The following is an 18845-nucleotide window of genomic DNA, read 5'->3' as shown; positions in this document are numbered from 1 at the left end:
ACCCTACCCTGTTCACCGGTGGTGCTTTGATGTGGATGTGCATGCAGTCTATCACACCCAGTACCTCTGGCTATTCTGCTATACAGTGGAAGAGACGCATATTTCTGATCCTCTCCTCGTGGGTGTTGGGGAAGTAAATGTGCTCACCGCCATGTGGTAGGATGGCATCCAGGAACTGGTGGAGTACCCTGGATGGGGATGCCTGTGAGACCCCAGTGATGTCCCCAGTAGATCTTTGGAAAGTACCTGTAACTAGTATTCTTAAGGCTACACATAACTTGGTATCCACTGGGATGGGTTCCCTTTTTTTGGCTCTGGGACTGAATTGAGGCTGGCACAGCTCGATGATTTGCTGAAGTATGTCTCTGACCACCCTGTAGTGTACTACTATCTCCAGATCATGTAGCCCCTGGTAAGTTACCCTGGGTCTGAGCACTCTTCTCCTCCTCCTTCTCAGTTTGTGGCAGTTGTCCACATTATCCTTCTCATCACCCTCAGCCTCTAGCACATACTGATGGATCAAAGCAAGGGCAGCCGCTAACATGTTTTCAGTTAAAATTCACATGTGTACACCAATGGTGCAGAGTTTGTGGGGAAAAAACAGACTGTAAGGTGTTTGCATAGTTTATACTGTTGTGCTGCAGATGCTGCCTGTATGATTGGCTAACTATGATGCATTCCACCTGCCAGCTATGTTATTTGTACTTAATTGCTTTAATTCTGCTAATTCCCCTTTTTTCCTTCACATTTCCATCCCTTTTAAACCCCGATGTGTGCCGTGCAAACCCGGTGCCCAAATGTAAACAGTCCTGCTATTTCCGGGTTTTTTTTTTGTTTGCTTTTAGTTTTAGACCGGGTGCACAGCACGCAAACCCATTTAGCTAAGGTAAACAATGAGAAATGGCTCTCCTCTGGACACGAAAACACACTTCATTTCATGGAATAAGTCAACACAGGCTCAGACACTCACCCTTGCTTAGCTGTGCTTAGATAAGCTCATCTGGGAGCCATGGAGCTCCAATGTGCTTTCACCAAGCATGACACACCCCCTTTTCATGTCTGCTGCTCCTCCTGCTTACACCACTGCCTTATAGCACCTACATGGTTAGGTGCAGTTTGGCACCTTGCTTCTTTTTGTGATTCAGTAAATTTCCCTCAGAAAACCCCAGAAAGGCTCATCCAGACTCTGCTACACTTTGCTGTGAAGGAAAGGTTAGTTTGCTGTTATTTTTTGTATTTCTGTATTGCCTTTCTATATTTTGAATACTGTAGTTTGTTTTCTTTACCTTGTGTTTTGCTTGCATTCTGTTTTAACAGCATATTAAAACTTCAAAAGAGACCACAGCTCTCTCTGTCTTTCTAGTTGCCCGCCTCGTATGTTCATCTGACCATATATCTCATTTCTCTCTACTTTCACTGGCTTATGTGAGTAATCACAAAACCATCACTTTTGAAATCCCACCCCTTCAATTATTTAAATTTATTGGCCATCCTACAGTATTTCATAGTACCAAAATACAAAAGTAACCACCCCTTTCAGTCCATCTTGCTGTTTTAAAAATAGTAACTCTCCACTAAACCTTAACTTTTTAAACAGGTAAAACTCAAGTTACCTACTTTCATATCTTACTTCTCTAGTGCACACTGCAGAGTGCATTCTTTTCAATCTTACCTTTAAGCATCTCTGTTACTAGCACTTTCTCTAATACCTAAAAAGATCATCTCTACTTGACTCCAAGTAGACTTTTCTCTATCTGTTAAACCTTGCACTTGCTCCTACAGTACTTATTACCTTGATATGGCACTCTTATAGATAGCACCCCAAAAAGGCAAACCCCCATTTCTCGGTCACCCACATCCCCCGGAATCTCTTTTAAAGTTTTTTGTCTAGTCCTTCTAGCATGTCGAGGGATCAGTTGCTAGTGTCCTCTCCTGCTCAGCTGGTGAACCTGGGAATATTGAGGCAATGTTACAATTGCCTCATGTACACAGACAACCCTCTCCTCCTCCCACAAAACACAAATACATGCGAGAGATGCAACTATACGGCCAAACTGGAGGCTGAGCTCTCTCAACATAGGACTGGCAAGACCAGTCAGGAGGAGAAGGTTACCACACACACTATAGACCCAGTCTCACATAGTACCATCACAACCTCAAATCATACACATAAACACACAAAGACATACTCGGCGGCTCTGATCAAAAATCTACCAAAACAGCAGAGGCCACCAAAGCAGACACCCAAACAACCACCACCTCAGAACACAACACCTGCAACACATAGACCTCACAGTCAGAGTGTCAAACAGTCACAGCCCTTAAGGCTGAACACAATGCCAGACACACTAGTCATTGGTGACTCCATAGTCAGACACACTGACGTCCCGCTCACCAGACTGAGTAAGGAGAAGGTCACAGTAAGCTGCCTGTCGGGCGCTAGAATCCGCCACATAACGCAAGCACTCAGGTCTCTCAACAGCAGGTACAAATACGACTCAGTCATTGTCCACGCTGGTGTAAACGACCTGAGACGTACCTCCTTGGACTACATGAAAAGAGACATGGAGGAGCTCTCTGATTATGTAGCCCAGGCAGGTATGACCCTGACCTTGAGCAGTATCCTACCTTCACCAAGAATGATGCCACAATACAGAGATAAGATGATCAGCTTTAACAATTGGCTTAAACTCAAAGGGGATCCAATGTCTGTCTGCCTGGGATGACATGCTGGACAAGCCACGCTGCTTCGCAAGGGACGGCTTGCACCTGTCACCCCTGGGATTCCGGATATTGGCAAAGGCTCTTGCCACCCCCATAGTGCCTTTTTTAGGCAAGGCTCAAATTCTAAACCTACCACCCTAGAACACAAAAAGGAAAAAAACTAAGGGTAATGCTGCTCAATGCCAGAAGTCTAAATCTCAAAATGCACGCACTCGAGGCCCTTCTCAGTATGGAGAACATCGATGTCTGTGCAGTGACAGAAACCTGGTTCAAGGCTCCTGAGAGCACCCCAGCACTATCAGGTTTTACCTCTTATCATGCGTTCCGCCCCAAAATCCGGACAATACCAAGAAAGGAGGGGGGGTATCCATATTCATCAAAGACACCCACACCTCAAGACTGGTGGCAACGCACGATGCATCGGAGACCATCCAGGTGCAATTAACCATAGGCAAGACTGCTCTGCAAATTGTAGCATGTTACAGGCCACCCTCACAAACTCAGGAACCTCACATGGCCTTCCTGAAAACACTAGAGGGGATAAATGTATCACCAAACACCATCATACTAGGTGATTTCAATTACCCTAATATAGACTGGGAACACTACTCAAGCCCAAACACCCTAGCCCAAAAGTTCCTGGAATTCATAAACCCAAATGCCATGGAACAACTAGTCACCATCCCCACAAGAGGAGAAAACATACTTGATCTCATCATCATGAACATGGGAGCACAATGTTCAACACCAGAAGTATACCCCTCACTGGTGAGATCAGATCACAAACTAATCTCGCTGGAGGTCCTCATCCCACCCCACCTGAAATAAAAAAGACCACAGTAAAGAACTTCTTGAAAGCCGACTTCACACTTCTAAAGACTAGTGTGGTCTCCTTTAAGGCCCCTGAGCCGGCGGAAAACAGTACTCAAGCCGCTGAATCACTTACAAATGCCTTCTACCAGCACCTGCAGGACTGCATGGATAAGGCAATCCCAAGCAAAACAAAGACTCTTTGTACCAAAGGCAAGCGTCCAGTCTGGTGGACCCCAGCCATAAACAAACTCTACAACAAAAGGAGGAAGCTACTACAAGATAGAGCAAAATCCTTAAAAGGTAAGACACCCTTGATCACTATAAGTAAAAACTAAGAGCTCTCATAAAATCATCCAAAGCAAATTTTGAGAGAAAAATAGCTAAAGACTCAAAAGACAATCATAAGGCCTTCTTTAGCTATGTTAGAAACCTGGGAGGAAACTCCCAGATATGCTCAGAACTAGTTCAAAATGATGTGAAGATTACTGATCCTACAGACATTGCCAACATACTGGCTGACAGGTTCAGTGCAAACTTCTCCCCTCCCCAAAAGGAGAGATATCTATACCAAGCGATTGCAGCCCCCAAACATCTCCAACGCCCAAGTGAGAACTGCTCTCTCCAAAGCAAAAAACACAGCATCCGTGGGACCTGATGGTGTCCCCGGCTGTGTGCTCCACGAACTCAACGAGGAATTAAACCCACAGCTAGGACAGCTGTTTAATCATAGTCTTACCTCTGGATACGCACCCAGGAGTGGCGCACTGCAACTGTGGTCCCACTTCACAAAGGCGGTGCCTCCACCGACCCTGGAAATTACCGCCCATTAGCTTGACAAGCCTTATCTGCAAAGCCATGGAGAGGATCATAATGGACCTCATAAATAAAGACATAGGGAATTTGCAGACTTTGGATCCATCCCAGTTTGGCTTTGTCAAAGGCAGATCATGCCTTCTAAACTTGGTTGACTTTTGAAACAGTCACCAAAGCCATTGATGAGGGAAAGGCAGTCCATACAGCCTACCTCGATCTGGCGAAGGCCTTCGATACAATACCCCACTCGGGTATCATTGAAAAACTCATCAGCTTAAATGTTAACCCATACATCACAAGATGGGTTGCAAACTGGCTGAGTGACAGAACCCACAGGGTCAGAGTTGCTGGCGCCATGTCAGACTCAAAGCCTGTCACAAGTGGTGTACCACAGGGCTCAGTCCTGGGCCCACTCTTGTTTGGCATCTACTTTTCCAAGTACAAGCAAACACAGGAGGGTTATGGCTGACAAAGTTTGCAGATGACTGCAAACTGGGCCATAGTAGAAAACACATCTGACACAGATATCCTTCAGAAGGGTCTCACAGAAACGGATAACTGGTGCCAGAGCCATGGCCTAAAGTTAAATGCCAAAAATGCATAGTCATACCCTTCGGGAAAAACAAGGTTACCCCTAGCTACCAAATAGGTGGCAATCCACTGAGCACAGAAGAAGTTATCAGGGACCTGGGGACCCAGGTTGATAGTAGTCTGTCATTCGACACCCATGTAGCTAAAGTAGTTAGGAAGACCTTCTACATTGCCCACCTTATCATGAAGGGATTCTCATCTAGATCAAGGGAGGTCATAGTCTCCCTATACTCATCACTCATCAGACCAATGATTGAGTACAATGCCCCATTCGAATGTATCTGACCCGACACTTGCAGCAGCTGGAGAGGCCACAAAAGTTCCTCACCAAAAGGATAAAGGGTCTCAAACATCTGTCCTATGCTGCCCGACTGAAAGAACTCCAGCTCTATTCAGTCGCTACCGCTTGCTCAGAGGTGACCTTTGCCTAACATACAAGGCCATGTCAAACCCAGATTTGATGAATATGCTTCACCTCAAAAATCTAGATCCGTCAGAGCCACAAGGCGGGAGACTTAAACCTCGACACGGGTATTAATAGGACGTGCTGGAGGGATAGATTCATCACCCAAAGATTCCCTATGCTGTGGAATAAAATCCCGGTATATGTGAGGCAGAGCACCTCGCTGGCCTTGTTCAAGAGAAATCTTGACCAATGAATGGGAGATCGCAGATATACCCCAGGGATTACCTCAGTGTCACTGCTCAACAGAGGCACAGCAAAATAATGGGTATAGTTCCCCATACTAAAGGGGTGGCGTAAGCCACAAAACTATGGGCTAGGCTTGTAAATGCCCTCGGGCAGATAGCCTAGTATGAACCTATGAACCTATGAACCTATTAGCATACCCCACTGCCTTAGTCCCTAGTTACAGCACTACCACAGAGCCTTTCCCCTTAGCAACCACTGTTACATGTTATTGTTTTGATTCTGCATGCCATAGACTATAATAGCAAAATGCAGATTTCACTTAAAATTGCCTTTTCACATTTTTTTTTTATTTTCGGCACAATCCCATTTGCATGCCGCTGCCCTATGCTTAAATGGCTGAGATCAGCCAAAAAAAAAACTTTTATTTTTATAATTTTACAACACTTTTCCATGACAATGACCATATATTTGGCCATTGGCATGCCTAAGGATTAGAATACATGCTTTGGTTTGAGCTGTCATGCCTCCATTTGATTTTTGCAGAAATGTATTCGGCTAGTAGCCGAATACATTTCTGCATGCTACACTATTCTGCCACAGATGCCTGCCTGCTTACTGGATCACTAGTTGACCTAATTTGCATGATTTTCAACAGCAAATGAGGTCATTAGCATAATCCAGTCGTGTCCGTGGCAGAATAGTGTTGCTAGGCTTGTGCATGTCCTCAGGTTTGTTTACTGGATTGCTCGGCCGCCATGTTCAGTGCAGGAACAGCTACACTATTCCTGCACAGAAATTTTAGCTTATTGAATCTCAGGGTCTGTCTTTCTTTGCTAGTTATATATACATGTAATGCTGTAATTATGTAAATTTATTCTTTCCACCTCACTTCCAAAGCAGTTAACCTTCCCATTCTTACCAATGTTACATCTATTTTTTTTATTTACAACACAGCTAATCCAGAACAATGTTCACTTCCTAAATTTCTTATTATATTTCCATCCTACAATTTTTTTTTCTGTTTATAGTCTTTCTTCACTTGCCTGGAATGTTACATCCTCCAACAGAATAGCAAGCACATCACGTTTATCTTACTAATCCAGTATTCATATTCTTCTTACAGTCTTAATAATACTATTCACATTTACTGAAAGTTCTCTAAAACCGTTTTTCCTTCTTTTTTAAGTTTTGGAGAAACATGTTTACATTTTAATTTTCTTATTTTTACTCTTTCCCCAATTAAATGTTTTCATGAGTTTATGTACAAATAATCCTTGATCCTCAGAATCAGATTTTTCACTAGCTAGAACTTAAAACATTATTGTCAGTCCCTTCTCCTGGCTTCTCTTCCTGCATGCACTCTCTGTCCTCATTTTTATCCTCTATATATATTTTTTTTATTTTTCGACAGCTTCTTCTTCACCTAGTTCACCCCTCCCTCAGCATGTTCTTGTCCTTCCCCATGTATGGTTTCTTCCCTTTCTCCTTCTTTTTCACCATTTACTGTTGCTCTTAACAGTCCATCCAAAAGTGTCCCCTTTTTTTACACAACCTGTATTCAGGCTCACACCTTCTTGCTGTATGTCCTTTCTCCTCACACTGGTTACATCATACCTTATTGCAATCATTAATTAAATGAGAAAAGTCCCCACAAAAGAAACATGATTTAGGCTGACCAGCATACCTTAATGTCCTTCTGTGACCAGCCACAAAAATAATATTTGGGAAATGTTTCACCATGTTGCTTTCAATTTTCAAAACAGTTTGCAACCTCCACCCTCCTTTCGGTAAGTTTCTCTCATCTCTGAGCTTCAGTGTTATCAGCAGTTTCACTCGGACTACGCATGCATTTTTAACGTCATCTTCTTCCAGTTAATCAGTAGTAAACTGCAAAGTAACATTTTTTAACATTTAATTTACTATCAGAAAACAAATACTGTACATGTTCCATGGATAAATGTCCTTTTTGTTGTACAGTTCCAGAAATGTTATCATCAGTTTCAAATGTTAAGTTACAAAATGTCTCTGTCCCAGTATGTATGAAAGGCTGAATTTCTTGACCTTTCAAACCTAGAACAGTTACCTAATTGTCCCATACAGATTACTATCAAGAACTTGAAACTGAAAACCACAAATGTTTTACACGACACATATGCTTGATTCATGAATATTAAGTAGAGCCAAAGGTTGACGCAGCAGCATCGACACTGTTGCGTTGATATTCATGTAGACAGTTGTCGTTGCCAACCATGCTTCATGTCCCTGCCTTGTGTACATCCTTATTAACAGATGTACACTTGAACGTCGACATACTGACTGTCGCTCCTACCATTTTTGAGGCGGTGCCTGTCGTATACCTCACATTCCGCCTTTTGATAGTAAACCGTCCCATCCATAATATCTATCTATTAAAGTGTTATTTTTGTTCTTATTCTCACAGTTGGTCTTCTTTTCTTTTTAAAAACAGTTTTATTTACAGTTTGTTGCTGTTCTTTCTTGCCTGCTGTCACTGTTGCATATGTTTTAGTTACTCCATTGTCTGCTGCCACAATACCAAACCTCTTCTCAGTTTGGTGTTGCTTTCCTCTTTTACTTTCTGTCACTGCTGAGTATGTTTTTACTGCTGTATTCTCTGATGCCGCTTCACCTGGCTCCTTCTCCACATCCTCCACACTTCAATAAATGTTATCAGCCGTTTCACCCCATGAGACACCACAACTGCCACTTGGATTATCCTGCTTAATATTTTTAACAGAACAACATCTGCAAGCCCCCAGATACCAGTTCTGTTATCTGCATCACTTCATCTCCCCCTCCCCTTACCTGTGGGAGTTGTTGTTGGTTTTTATCATTCTTAAAATTGTTATTAGGCAGTACTTTATCAATTAATTTAGTTGATTTTAATTGTAATTTGATGGATACATTTTGTCACATGTATCCTTTTACATTATATATAAATGAGTTGTGTTCACTTATATGATAGTTCTGAAGAAGTCCTAATGGACGAACACACAACTGTGTTAATTAAATGTTTTCATCTATTGATATATTTTGGCTGCAGTTGTGTGGATTGGACATCCTTTTCATTTGGTTCTAATTTTTTTTTTTTTTTTATCTTGGCTGAATTGCATCTGTTTATACTTAGTTTAAATTATCAGAATCATTTATTCAGTTGACAATATTGCCAAGTTTTACCAGTTAGGAGAAACAACCATCTACTAATGTTTGTAGACCCTGTAGCTTTCCATCTACAAAGGCATATTATGTCTGCAAGGACTGTTAATGTATAAGTGACAATGTCCCATTGGCAATTCACACAGAATAACTTTCTTGTAATAACAGTTAAATGTTAACTGCTAAAGCTTGTCTGTTTAGCCCAATTCTAAAGCACTTGCATTTACAGCTTTGCTTTAGGTGTTCTTTCAATCTTTTCATGTTACTGTAAGTTTGTTAACAGATGTCATTTTTGTAGGGAAGTTATTCTATGCTGCTTTGGTGTGTTTCTGAATGCCTTTTCCAATGTAAAGAAAGTGGTGGTATGTGTAGTTTAGTACTATGTGTATGCCTCAAGGAATAAGAGCTGTCATGTACTGTAACTTTATTGGCTAGAGGCAGGCAGGATTAACCATTTAATAATTTGAAAGTAAAAGTGTTTAATAACGTTATGGTCCTACCAGAAGTACGTAACCATTTCACTTTTTATAACATATGTCAGTGATGTTTTTATGTTTAGCCTTTGTTGACCAGGTTAGTCTCACTAGGCTAGTAGCCTTTTTTTTCAGGGGCAACCCAAGGTGGTATTAATTTTACTGGGGGTAATTTGGTCAGGGCATTGGGAAATTTCCCCTAAATTTTTCAATAAATGCGATGGGATCTTTGACATCCACCTGAGCTACCAACTCAAACAGCTGGGTCCTCAGTTTTGACATCTCATCCAAAGAGTGGCTCACTCAGGAGGGCAGCACCCCCTTTTGCTGTGCCAGCAATCGAGCTACCTGGTGTGGGAGAAGAACCCACAGCCTTCTGCACCAAAGGCATGTGTGCTTCCTGTTGCACCACTGGCACTGTTAATGTTAATTGTATATTTCTCCCTTCCCTCTTAAATTGGCCTTGTTCTTAACTGTCCACCAGTTAGTAGGTTGCTTTCCTTCTGTCAAGAACCCTGACTAGGACATTTTTCACCAAACATTGCTAAAACTGTTCTTTGATGTACCATTCCCATATTTCCATGAAGTTCTAGGGATTTCTTTATAAATAGGCTGCTCCCCTAAATTCTAAAAAGGTGCTTTATTGGTGCTGTTCCCAAAGCATGTAAATCTTCAGCTGTAGCGCCGTTGTGAATATATGATTGCAATCTCTAAAATGTGTTGTAGAGGTTAGTTTAGGGGCAGCAATTGTACTTGCATGCTATCTTCTCATGAGAGTTAAGTATGGTTTCTGACCACATCATGTAACTGTGACCGCTGTGACGTCTGATTGAGTGAAGCTATTCTTTTCAGGATTTGGGCAAAACATTTGACTCGGTTGCCTTGTTTACTGGATCCCTGGGAGGATCTTATAATCCATTGAGATGGTAGCACAAGTGGTCAGCATGCAAGATCCTTCAGAGTGAGAATAAAAATGGCTTTTCCTTCTTATTATCCTGTGCGTCATGACATTCCATAACATTTAGTTGTCAGATGCTCTAAAACCAAAGCCACCTGTAATTGGTACCTTTCCAGAGTTGACTGATATTCCTTTTAAACTGGGGTGTTTCTTCCTTTGATGAGACATGCTTTGAGAAGATTCCACCCAATAAAATCTAGATGTTTAGTTTCACCAACTTATTTCACTTGTGTCCTACATGGATTGGTGTTAAACCAATCTGCACTGCCAGCCTGGAGCTTGCTGAAATGCAACTAGTTTATTTAATGTAGCAGGACTAAAAGACTAAAAGATTTCTCTTTTTACTCCCATTCTCACTGCAGACATGAATGGGTCCCATCTTCACAGTCTTAAAGAACTAGAGCTCAGTACTGTGACCACTTCTGTTCGGTATTTATTTCTCTGACCTACAGACTCTGTAAATCTATGGATAACTCATTTGTGGATGACTGCAAAGTGAGAGTCATTGTCAAATCTCCCTCTGACACAGAAGCCCTCTGGTAGGAGCTTACACTTATAAATGCCTGATACAGTGAAAATGGACTTAAAATGCTAAAAATGCAACGTTGCATTTGGCATACAAGCTATCACCCCATCATACGACATTGACAGTATCCCACTTCATAGATGAAAATGTAGTTAGAGACCTGAGAACCTGGGTTGATAACTCCCTCTGCTTTGATCAACAAGTAACAGTGATCAGTAGGAAATCCTACTTGTCTCAGGTGATCACCCAGGGAATATCCTCTTGACCTAAATGCATTACTGTACTTTTGTATTCAGAGCTGATGAGACCAGTTACAGAATACAATAACCCCCTTTGGGATGTACGTTACATGAAATATCAGTTTGAAAGAACTTAGAGGTTCCTAACAAAGAGGTTCACAAGCTTAAAATCCATAAGCTACCAGCAAAGACCAGACATGCCATTGCTCTTTTTCTGTGTCTTATAGGTAGCTCATTGCAAGACATTGCATGCATGTGGATAGAGCAAGACATCAGTTATGGAGGAATATTAAGAGAAGCTGTGCACTAGTGTTCATAAAATGACAGAAGTCAGAGGTAGGAGAATGTGAGAATATGGAAAGTAACTAGTCACTTCAAAGATAGCTGTTTTTTTAACCGTGACTCCTAAAGAAATGTTGCTCAGTTTTAATATGTTTTTATAACTGCTCATCAACTATTATAAATTAATCTAAAAATTCTTGGAAGGAGCTGATAAGTTTTTTGATTTTCTTATTTCTCTGTGTTTTTTTTTTACAGGATATAAAATCCCACTAGAGCAGCTTTGTTTACTTCTTGCGAAAGGTGACTCTGTTTCATCTCATGACAGAGAAGGAAGAGGCAGGTCTCAACCGAAGGATTTTCCTGATGATATTAATAATGGTGAGTTCTTAGTTGACGGGGTTCTTGCCTCACTACGTCATTCATATATTAGTAGAGATGGGAGTGCTTCCCAACAGGAACAGGTGTACCATTGTGCCAACAATCAGAAGGTACTACAACCTGTAATGTCCTGCAGTGGGCATAGACAAGTAAAACGTTTCCCCTTAAACAGCACAGAATCCAGCAGTCATATGAAGGCTGCTGTCACACTTTCTTGACCTTGTTTTGAGTTTTTTTAGGTTCTGAAGTTATGAAACATCCAACAACCAGAAATAAAACCTGCTGATACAGTACTGGAAGCTGGAGAGGGATCAACAGCAGAAAATTACATCAAAACCAGAAAGATCTCAGTGATTCTGAATGATGGGGGTGAGTGGCACTTCAAAATGTGGGGTGCTACTGAAAGGCTGGGGCTGAACAGTACTAAAAACATGGTATTATAACTGAAGTCAGAGGTGAGCAATACTGCAAAATATGGTGTGGTGTGGTAATGAAGGCTGGATGTGAGCACAAAGATCCCGTAATGCTGCATGGATGACTGCCTTCTCTGAATGGCTAACCGCACACTGTAATGAGTTTGCCCTAGTACTGGGGGACAACCAGGCTGAGAATCAAGGGGGGATGCTTAATTGTCTTTGGGCACAGGCATAAAAAGTACCTAGACAAAAAAAAATACAGAAAAATAATAATAATGTACTGGCAATTATCAAGTCCCATATTAAGTAGGAGGACTGTGTAACACATGCTATTTACCCAAAGTCTAGTCCTTTCAGAGTCAGTGGTCACTAACAGTGTAAGAGGAGGGATGCTGTTGTTGGTAAAGTCTGTTCGATAATTTCTCTTTGCCTGGTCTTCTAACTTAAATGTCCATGACCTCAGGTATTTGGTTTGTAACTGCATAATGTGCAGACAGCTCAGACTTAAGATAGGCATCTTGTACCAGGCGTCAGTATCCTCTCTTACATCCACTAATGATTTAATAATATCCATATTGCCATTCCTGAAAGCAGGTAGCACCTTTCTAATAGAGATCTCAGTTTTAAATGGAATGCTAACATACTGTGTAAATCCCTAAGCTTCCATATGGATTATTCATTCCATATCCAGGTTAAGTGACTGACTAAACCTGACTTGCACGCAGAGAACTACATCATACTGGATTTTATCTGTAGCAGTCAAACAGAAAGGGTTTTTCCTTGTGGGTGTATGCTGCAGGTTTCAGTGCCCATTGTATTATGGCTACTCTCTTTTCGATCAGATAAGGGTAGGGTGATCAAATCCAGGTCCCTGAAAGCACAGCAGCATGGCCACTGTGGGTATATATTGTGTTCTGCAAACTGGCCTCGGGTTACAGGACAGGAGGAATGCAGTGTGATAATGGAATACATTCTTAGTGTCCCCTTCAGGATAAATGTGATGCTATCAAATAGTAACGGGATACAGATTCCCTGCTGTTTGGGGAACACCTTCAGTCAGACAGGAATATGCTGAATGGCACTTAGCTTAGTAGAGTATAAAGGCAAGATTGTAACCATTCACATTGTATTAGGGATTAGCATTAAAAAGCCAATAAAGAGAAGTCCACAGTTCTTAAAAAAGGAAGATTGTGATTTACTTGGAAAATGTAAAATATTTTGAAGGGAGAAAAACAACAGGTAATCTGGAAGTAAAGCTTCTTCTGGGGTAAGAGGTGGCTGGTCTCGAAATGGATACTAAAGACTTTGCTAATGTGTTCGGCCAACAGGATCTTAAGAGCATGCAATCAAGCCATCACAAAGACCATAAGAGGCCATCCATGTACACCTTTATGTAGACATACTTAAAAAAAAGTTCTTGATATCCTTTATGAGTACTTAATAGTGCCTACCCCCCAAATCAAGCATGGCCATGCATAAAAATCTTATCCAGTTATCAAGAATAGCCTTAAAGGCAGACAAACTATTACTTTGCATGACCTGCAGTGCTAATTTATTGTATTGGGTGAGAATATACTGTGTTAGGAACCTATCCCTGCAGTGAGCCTTGCTTGTGTAAATGTGGGTCCCCTTTGTATGTTAGTAACCTATCCCCGCAGTGAGTCTTGTTTGTGTAAATGTATGTCCCTTTGTATGTTAGTAACCTGTCCCTGCAGTGAGTATTGTTTGTTTCTTTCTTTGTATAAATGTAGCTCCCTTGTACAGGTGTTTGCGGAGCCACTGGTTTTGCCAAGATATAGGAGTTTACATTGGATTTGATCTTTCATGCCTCAAAAAGTGGGACATGGGTCACCTCAGAGCAGCCAGTAGGCTATTGAGGATAAGGAGAGTTGTGCTTATCTGTTGGGGTTGTTGAAGGGTTTAAGATCGTTTAATTTTTTGGTTAAAATCATTGGGGCCTTAACAGTTGAGTGATATGCTTGGATTTGTGCGTACCAGAGGAGGTCATTGAGGGTTCATTCTGTTCAATGATGGGTCTGATAAGGAGAAGTACAGTGAGAAAATGACTTCTTTGGATCTTGAAGATATTCCTTTGGAAATGAAATGAGCCAGATAGAAGGATTTCCTGACCTATAGTGAAAATGTGGTGTCTGGATAAGTACCCAGATCTGTTATGGCCATTATCTGTCTGAAGAGGAGTACCACGTATGTGGTACCTGTTATAGTTGTTATCTGTTTGAAGAGTACCATGTATGTGGTATCTGTTATAGCCGTTATCTGTTTGAAGAGGAGTACCATGTACATGGTAAAAACAGCTTTTTTAATAAACCTTATTATACTTACTTTTTTACATTTAGCTTGAGACCATTTCTAGCACACCAGTTATGTGCATTTTCTAGTCTTTTTTGGAGCAGTTAGTTATCAGTAGGTGAGCAGTTAATGCCACCTAGCTTGCAGACGTCAATAGACTTTGTCGATCATACTTCAGGAATATTGGATTGGAGGCTGTCAAGATAAATGCCAGATATGATAGGATGCAGCACTGTTGCCTGAAGTAGTCAACTAGTTACAACTGTACAATCAGAGAGGGTACTAGAAACTACGTGAGATCTGTTGGATAACCAGTTTGCAATCCAGTGGACAATGCAAATGTTTACATTACATTTGCCTAGCATTTCAATAATACCAGCTTGGGGTATACAGTCAAAAGGCTTGGCCAGGTCAAGGTAAACAGCATTCACAGTGTGATCACTGTCCGCATTAATCTTTTCAAAAATGTTTAGAAGGTTGATCTAGAGTAGTTAAAACATTGCCTATATCTGTATAAATGAGTCGTACTGTGATATGTTACCTGACTTTGCTTATAAGGCTGGTGAAGTTGATGGGCCCATAATTGCCTGGATCTGCAGACGAGCCACCCTTCTGTGGATGACTCACAGTGGCTGCTCTATAGGTATCAGGGACAAGCCCTCTGGATATGCTGAGACTGAACATTTTAAGTAGAGTTTCTGACAATGCATACATAGCACTGATTAATGCAGCCTGGTATGTATGTTACTTGCTCCCATAGAAACATAATTTTACCTTTTGACAGGTATTCTAAAACTTATTCCAATGTTATTATAGGGACAACTATATTTTCAGGGATAGTGGGTATGGCAATGTGAGTAAATGTGGAAAAATTAGTGTCACACTGCCAGCCCAGCTATCTGGAATTTTGTAAATAATCATATGTCATTTGTGAATATCAACATGATTCATATGCTTGTCTTACAAATGTAAGATAACTGTATGTTATGTGTATGTTAAACTACTGGTACAGAAGTGTGTGTTGAACAGGGTTTGTACAGTACTGAGCTTCAAGGATGTCCCCACAGTGTGCCTTAATGGCCTAGAACAGAAATGTATATAAAATGGTGTAATTGTGTGACTGTATATATTTTTAACAGTAGAAACTAGGACATACAGAGTTAACTTGCAAAACTTCAAGAAAACAAGTTGAAATTAAATTGTTTTACAATTGTGCTGTAAAAGTTATCTCTCAGTTTCAGTGTAGCAGACACAATGTCTAGAGCTGGAAGGTTTTTGTGCTGTCTTGAAAGAGAAGTAATTACTAGGTTTAAAATATAAACGCGTTTTATTGTTTTATGTCTTTTAGCAGTTGCAATGATCTGAAGGCTATGTATTTTCCACAGGGAGATGTCAAATGCTACAATGGGGGGTTTAGCTTTGGAACTTAAGTCAGATGACAAAAAGTGATGTCATCCAAACTAACCCAGCAATAATATTTGATATTAATTTAAGAACTTTGTCAGAGAGAGACTGTGCATTTTGTATTTTGTCTTGGACCTAGCAAGAACATCCAATCACATCTGCACTTGTCTTGCTGTAAGTAAGTTTTCTAGGGCATAGTACCTCTTTTAGATATAGATAGGACTATAGTAAAGATTAGTTTAGATGTTTTCTGTATTTATTTGAGACTGTCCTGCAATGTTGTTTTAAATATTCCCTGTGATTTTGAACTCTGAAGGTATTGTGTTGATTTACTGAGCATTGTCTTGTTCTTTTATTATTTATTATTAAATATATTTAAACCTATCTTTGTGGTTGATATTTGTGAGACATATTTAAGTTCTCAGAGTACTTGCATATCTATTTGGTGACACTGTACAGGCCACTCCTAAATAGCCTTGCTTTTTGTCAGACTGCCATTTGGATTAATAGTAACATTCCACAGTAAGATTGGACACCCTTTTCTAAGGGCCTTAAAAGCTGATAAAGAGTAACTGGAGGCAGTCAGAACTACCTTCTAGTCTGGGTAGAAGGGGGCATAGCTAGGAAACCTGTGCCAGCGTTTGTATGTGTGTGCGTGTGTGTGTGTGTGTGTGTGTGTGTGTGTGTGTGTGTGTGTTTGTATATAAATCAAATCTCAGTGTGTGTGTGTGTGTGTGTGTCAGCTACTTGGGCAGGGACATGAAGCACTTGTTGGACAGAGAGGGTGCTGGAGGTCTTGGCTTGGCCACTCAGCTGAGATCTCAACTCTATAGCTGTGCCAGTGGGGAGTTGTATTGGGGATCTGGAAAAAGAGGGAGAAACCGGCCCCAGACTGACTGTGATCTCTGTGTGCTCTTAAGGGAAATTGCACTTTACTGTGTGTGTGTACTTGTCATCCTCCCCAGTGTTGCCAGTGGTGAGGATTGAGGCTCCTTGATTAATAGGCCAGTGTTGGGGCATCACAGTTAGCACCAAATTTGTCTACAAATACATTGAGACTGGAAAGTGTGATATTATTATTGATGATTTCAATGTGCTTTGTTGAACATCATCCATAAATTTACTGACATAAATTAAAAAAGATATCTGCTTTGTTATTTAATCTGTCAATGGTTTTATTGTAATTTCCATGCTCTTTGGGGAATATTGAAGGGGATCTGTCACTAGCAATGAAGTAATAGTTTGATTTGTTAAATGTGGTTTGGCCGCACTGGTGCTGTGGTTAGTGTTGTCACCTCACAGCAAGAGGTTCTCTGGTTCAGTTCTTGGCTGGGACGCCTTCTGTGTGGAGTCTGCATGTCCTCCCTACAGTCGAGTGAGTTTTAAAAACATGCAGATAGATGCATGTGTGTATGTGTGTACCGTCTATGAAGGTTGGATGCTGGGTAGGCAAATCAACACCATAAAAACACCACTGCCAATCAGTCTGCGGACTGGTGATCCACTGTGATGACCCCTAACCAGGAAAGGCCAGAAGACATTGCTTTGTTAAATGTGGTTTGGATCTCCAGGAACTTCAAATTAGGTTTGTGGGTAATTTCATATGAGGTGACAGTGTTTCTAGTAAATCCAGATACTCTCCAGCAGTTACCCAAGGGCCTTATGGCATGATAAACAATAAACCATTTGTAGGGAGAGTGCTGTCAGTGCACAATTATGAGTAGCTACTTGGATATGACTATGTTCTAGTTGCCGGATGTCTTCAAGGTCTGGCATCTTTCTGTTTAGACTCCTACCATTGAGTAGTGCTGCAATGTTGATGTTTGAATTTGGGTTTGAGACTGCTATGTGTGAATGTCTAGTAGGGAGACCCTGCTTAAAAAGGCACTATGGGGCAGCAAAAGCTTTAGCCAGTACATGGAAGCCCATGCGTAAGAGGCTTAAACCATCCCTGATGGAACAGGAGTCTTCTCTGTCATATCGTCCCAGGCTGACATATTGTGGATCTCTTTAGAGTGGCACCAACTATATAGGAGTTCCATCAGAGATATTGTTCAAGCCAAGTATCTTGTCTTGGTATGTAGGCACCATTCTTGGTGAAGGTCATATACTACTCAGGACCAGTGTCTTTCCTGCCTGTAACACATGCATCAGCTGCATCGTGTCTCTCTTGGTGGAGTGCCTCAGGTCACTCACTCCCATATGGGCCACCACTAGGTTGCAGTCATACTTGTCTTGTTTAAGACATCTTTGAGCCCTTGTGAAGTCACAGATCGTGGAGTCATCCTGCTCTTGTCCAGTTTTGTCAGTAGAGCCTGCTACAGTTGAGCCACTTCCCTGTGTGGCAGCAGACTCTGTGGGCCTTATGAGCTTAGGCATGCTTTTCTGATGACTCATGAGTGATTCATGTGGATTTGCAGTATGTAGGAGCAGAGAAGGAGCTGCTGTTTAGACTGTGTTCTAAGAGGTGTTGGCATTTTTTTTTCTTTACAGGCTTAGGATAATTTATAGGCTTAGTTGTGTGTTGTAACAGATGTGGTGCTGTGGATGTATGACTCCTATTGGTAATGCGCTGCTAGAGATTTGCCTGCATGTTTCATAAACATTTTACATCTCTTACAAATTGTACTGTTGGCTGGCAGAAGCACTGAGTAATCGGTAAGCATAAGGCAGCTGTTGCACTGGCATAAAACACCAAATGCAATCAGACTGATGACAGATGGCAATAAGAGCAGACTATTGAGCCATGTTACCAGACAGTGGAGGACAAAGGACGGTCATAGTGTTGGACAGAGACTGCTATAAAACCTGCGCTACTCTGCAATGTTTAATGCAGGTAACACCATTAAGATAGGAGAAATATTGTGTGTGTTTTCTACAGATTTTCACTTCAGCAGATGGTTTTATCCAAGACAAGTAACTGTATATTAGAAGTACTGACTGCTGCCTACCTGGAGCAAATTACCTATTCCCTAAATTCATAAGTGTATGTTACATTTATAGAACGTGTTGCAGTATATTATCTTCATGGTTTCTACAGGCATGCTTTTCCAGAACTGTGGCAAAAATATCATTCCTTTAGTAAAACAAGG

General features: G+C 41.2%; 1 protein-coding gene across 2 annotated transcripts in view; it reads left to right on the top strand.

The window, feature by feature from the left end:
- Positions 1–18845, top strand: part of LOC122798734 (gastrula zinc finger protein XlCGF57.1-like) — a 195510-nt gene that overhangs the window by 144563 nt on the left and 32102 nt on the right. The window contains exon 3 of one of the 2 annotated variants that reach the window (XM_044067835.1): positions 11501–11623. In XM_044067835.1, coding sequence (XP_043923770.1) covers positions 11501–11623 — 123 coding nt within the window. Of the gene's footprint in view, positions 1–11500; positions 11624–18845 lie in introns of those variants that run through there. The other variant, XM_044067836.1, reaches the window with a different exon arrangement.

The sequence above is a fragment of the Protopterus annectens genome, chromosome 3.part1 (assembly GCF_019279795.1).
Source record: "Protopterus annectens isolate FY-2018-M chromosome 3.part1, PAN1.0, whole genome shotgun sequence".
NCBI lineage: Eukaryota > Metazoa > Chordata > Ceratodontiformes > Protopteridae > Protopterus > Protopterus annectens.
The sequence above is the reverse complement of the archived record's forward strand: the minus strand, read 5'-3'. Positions and strand labels throughout refer to the sequence as shown.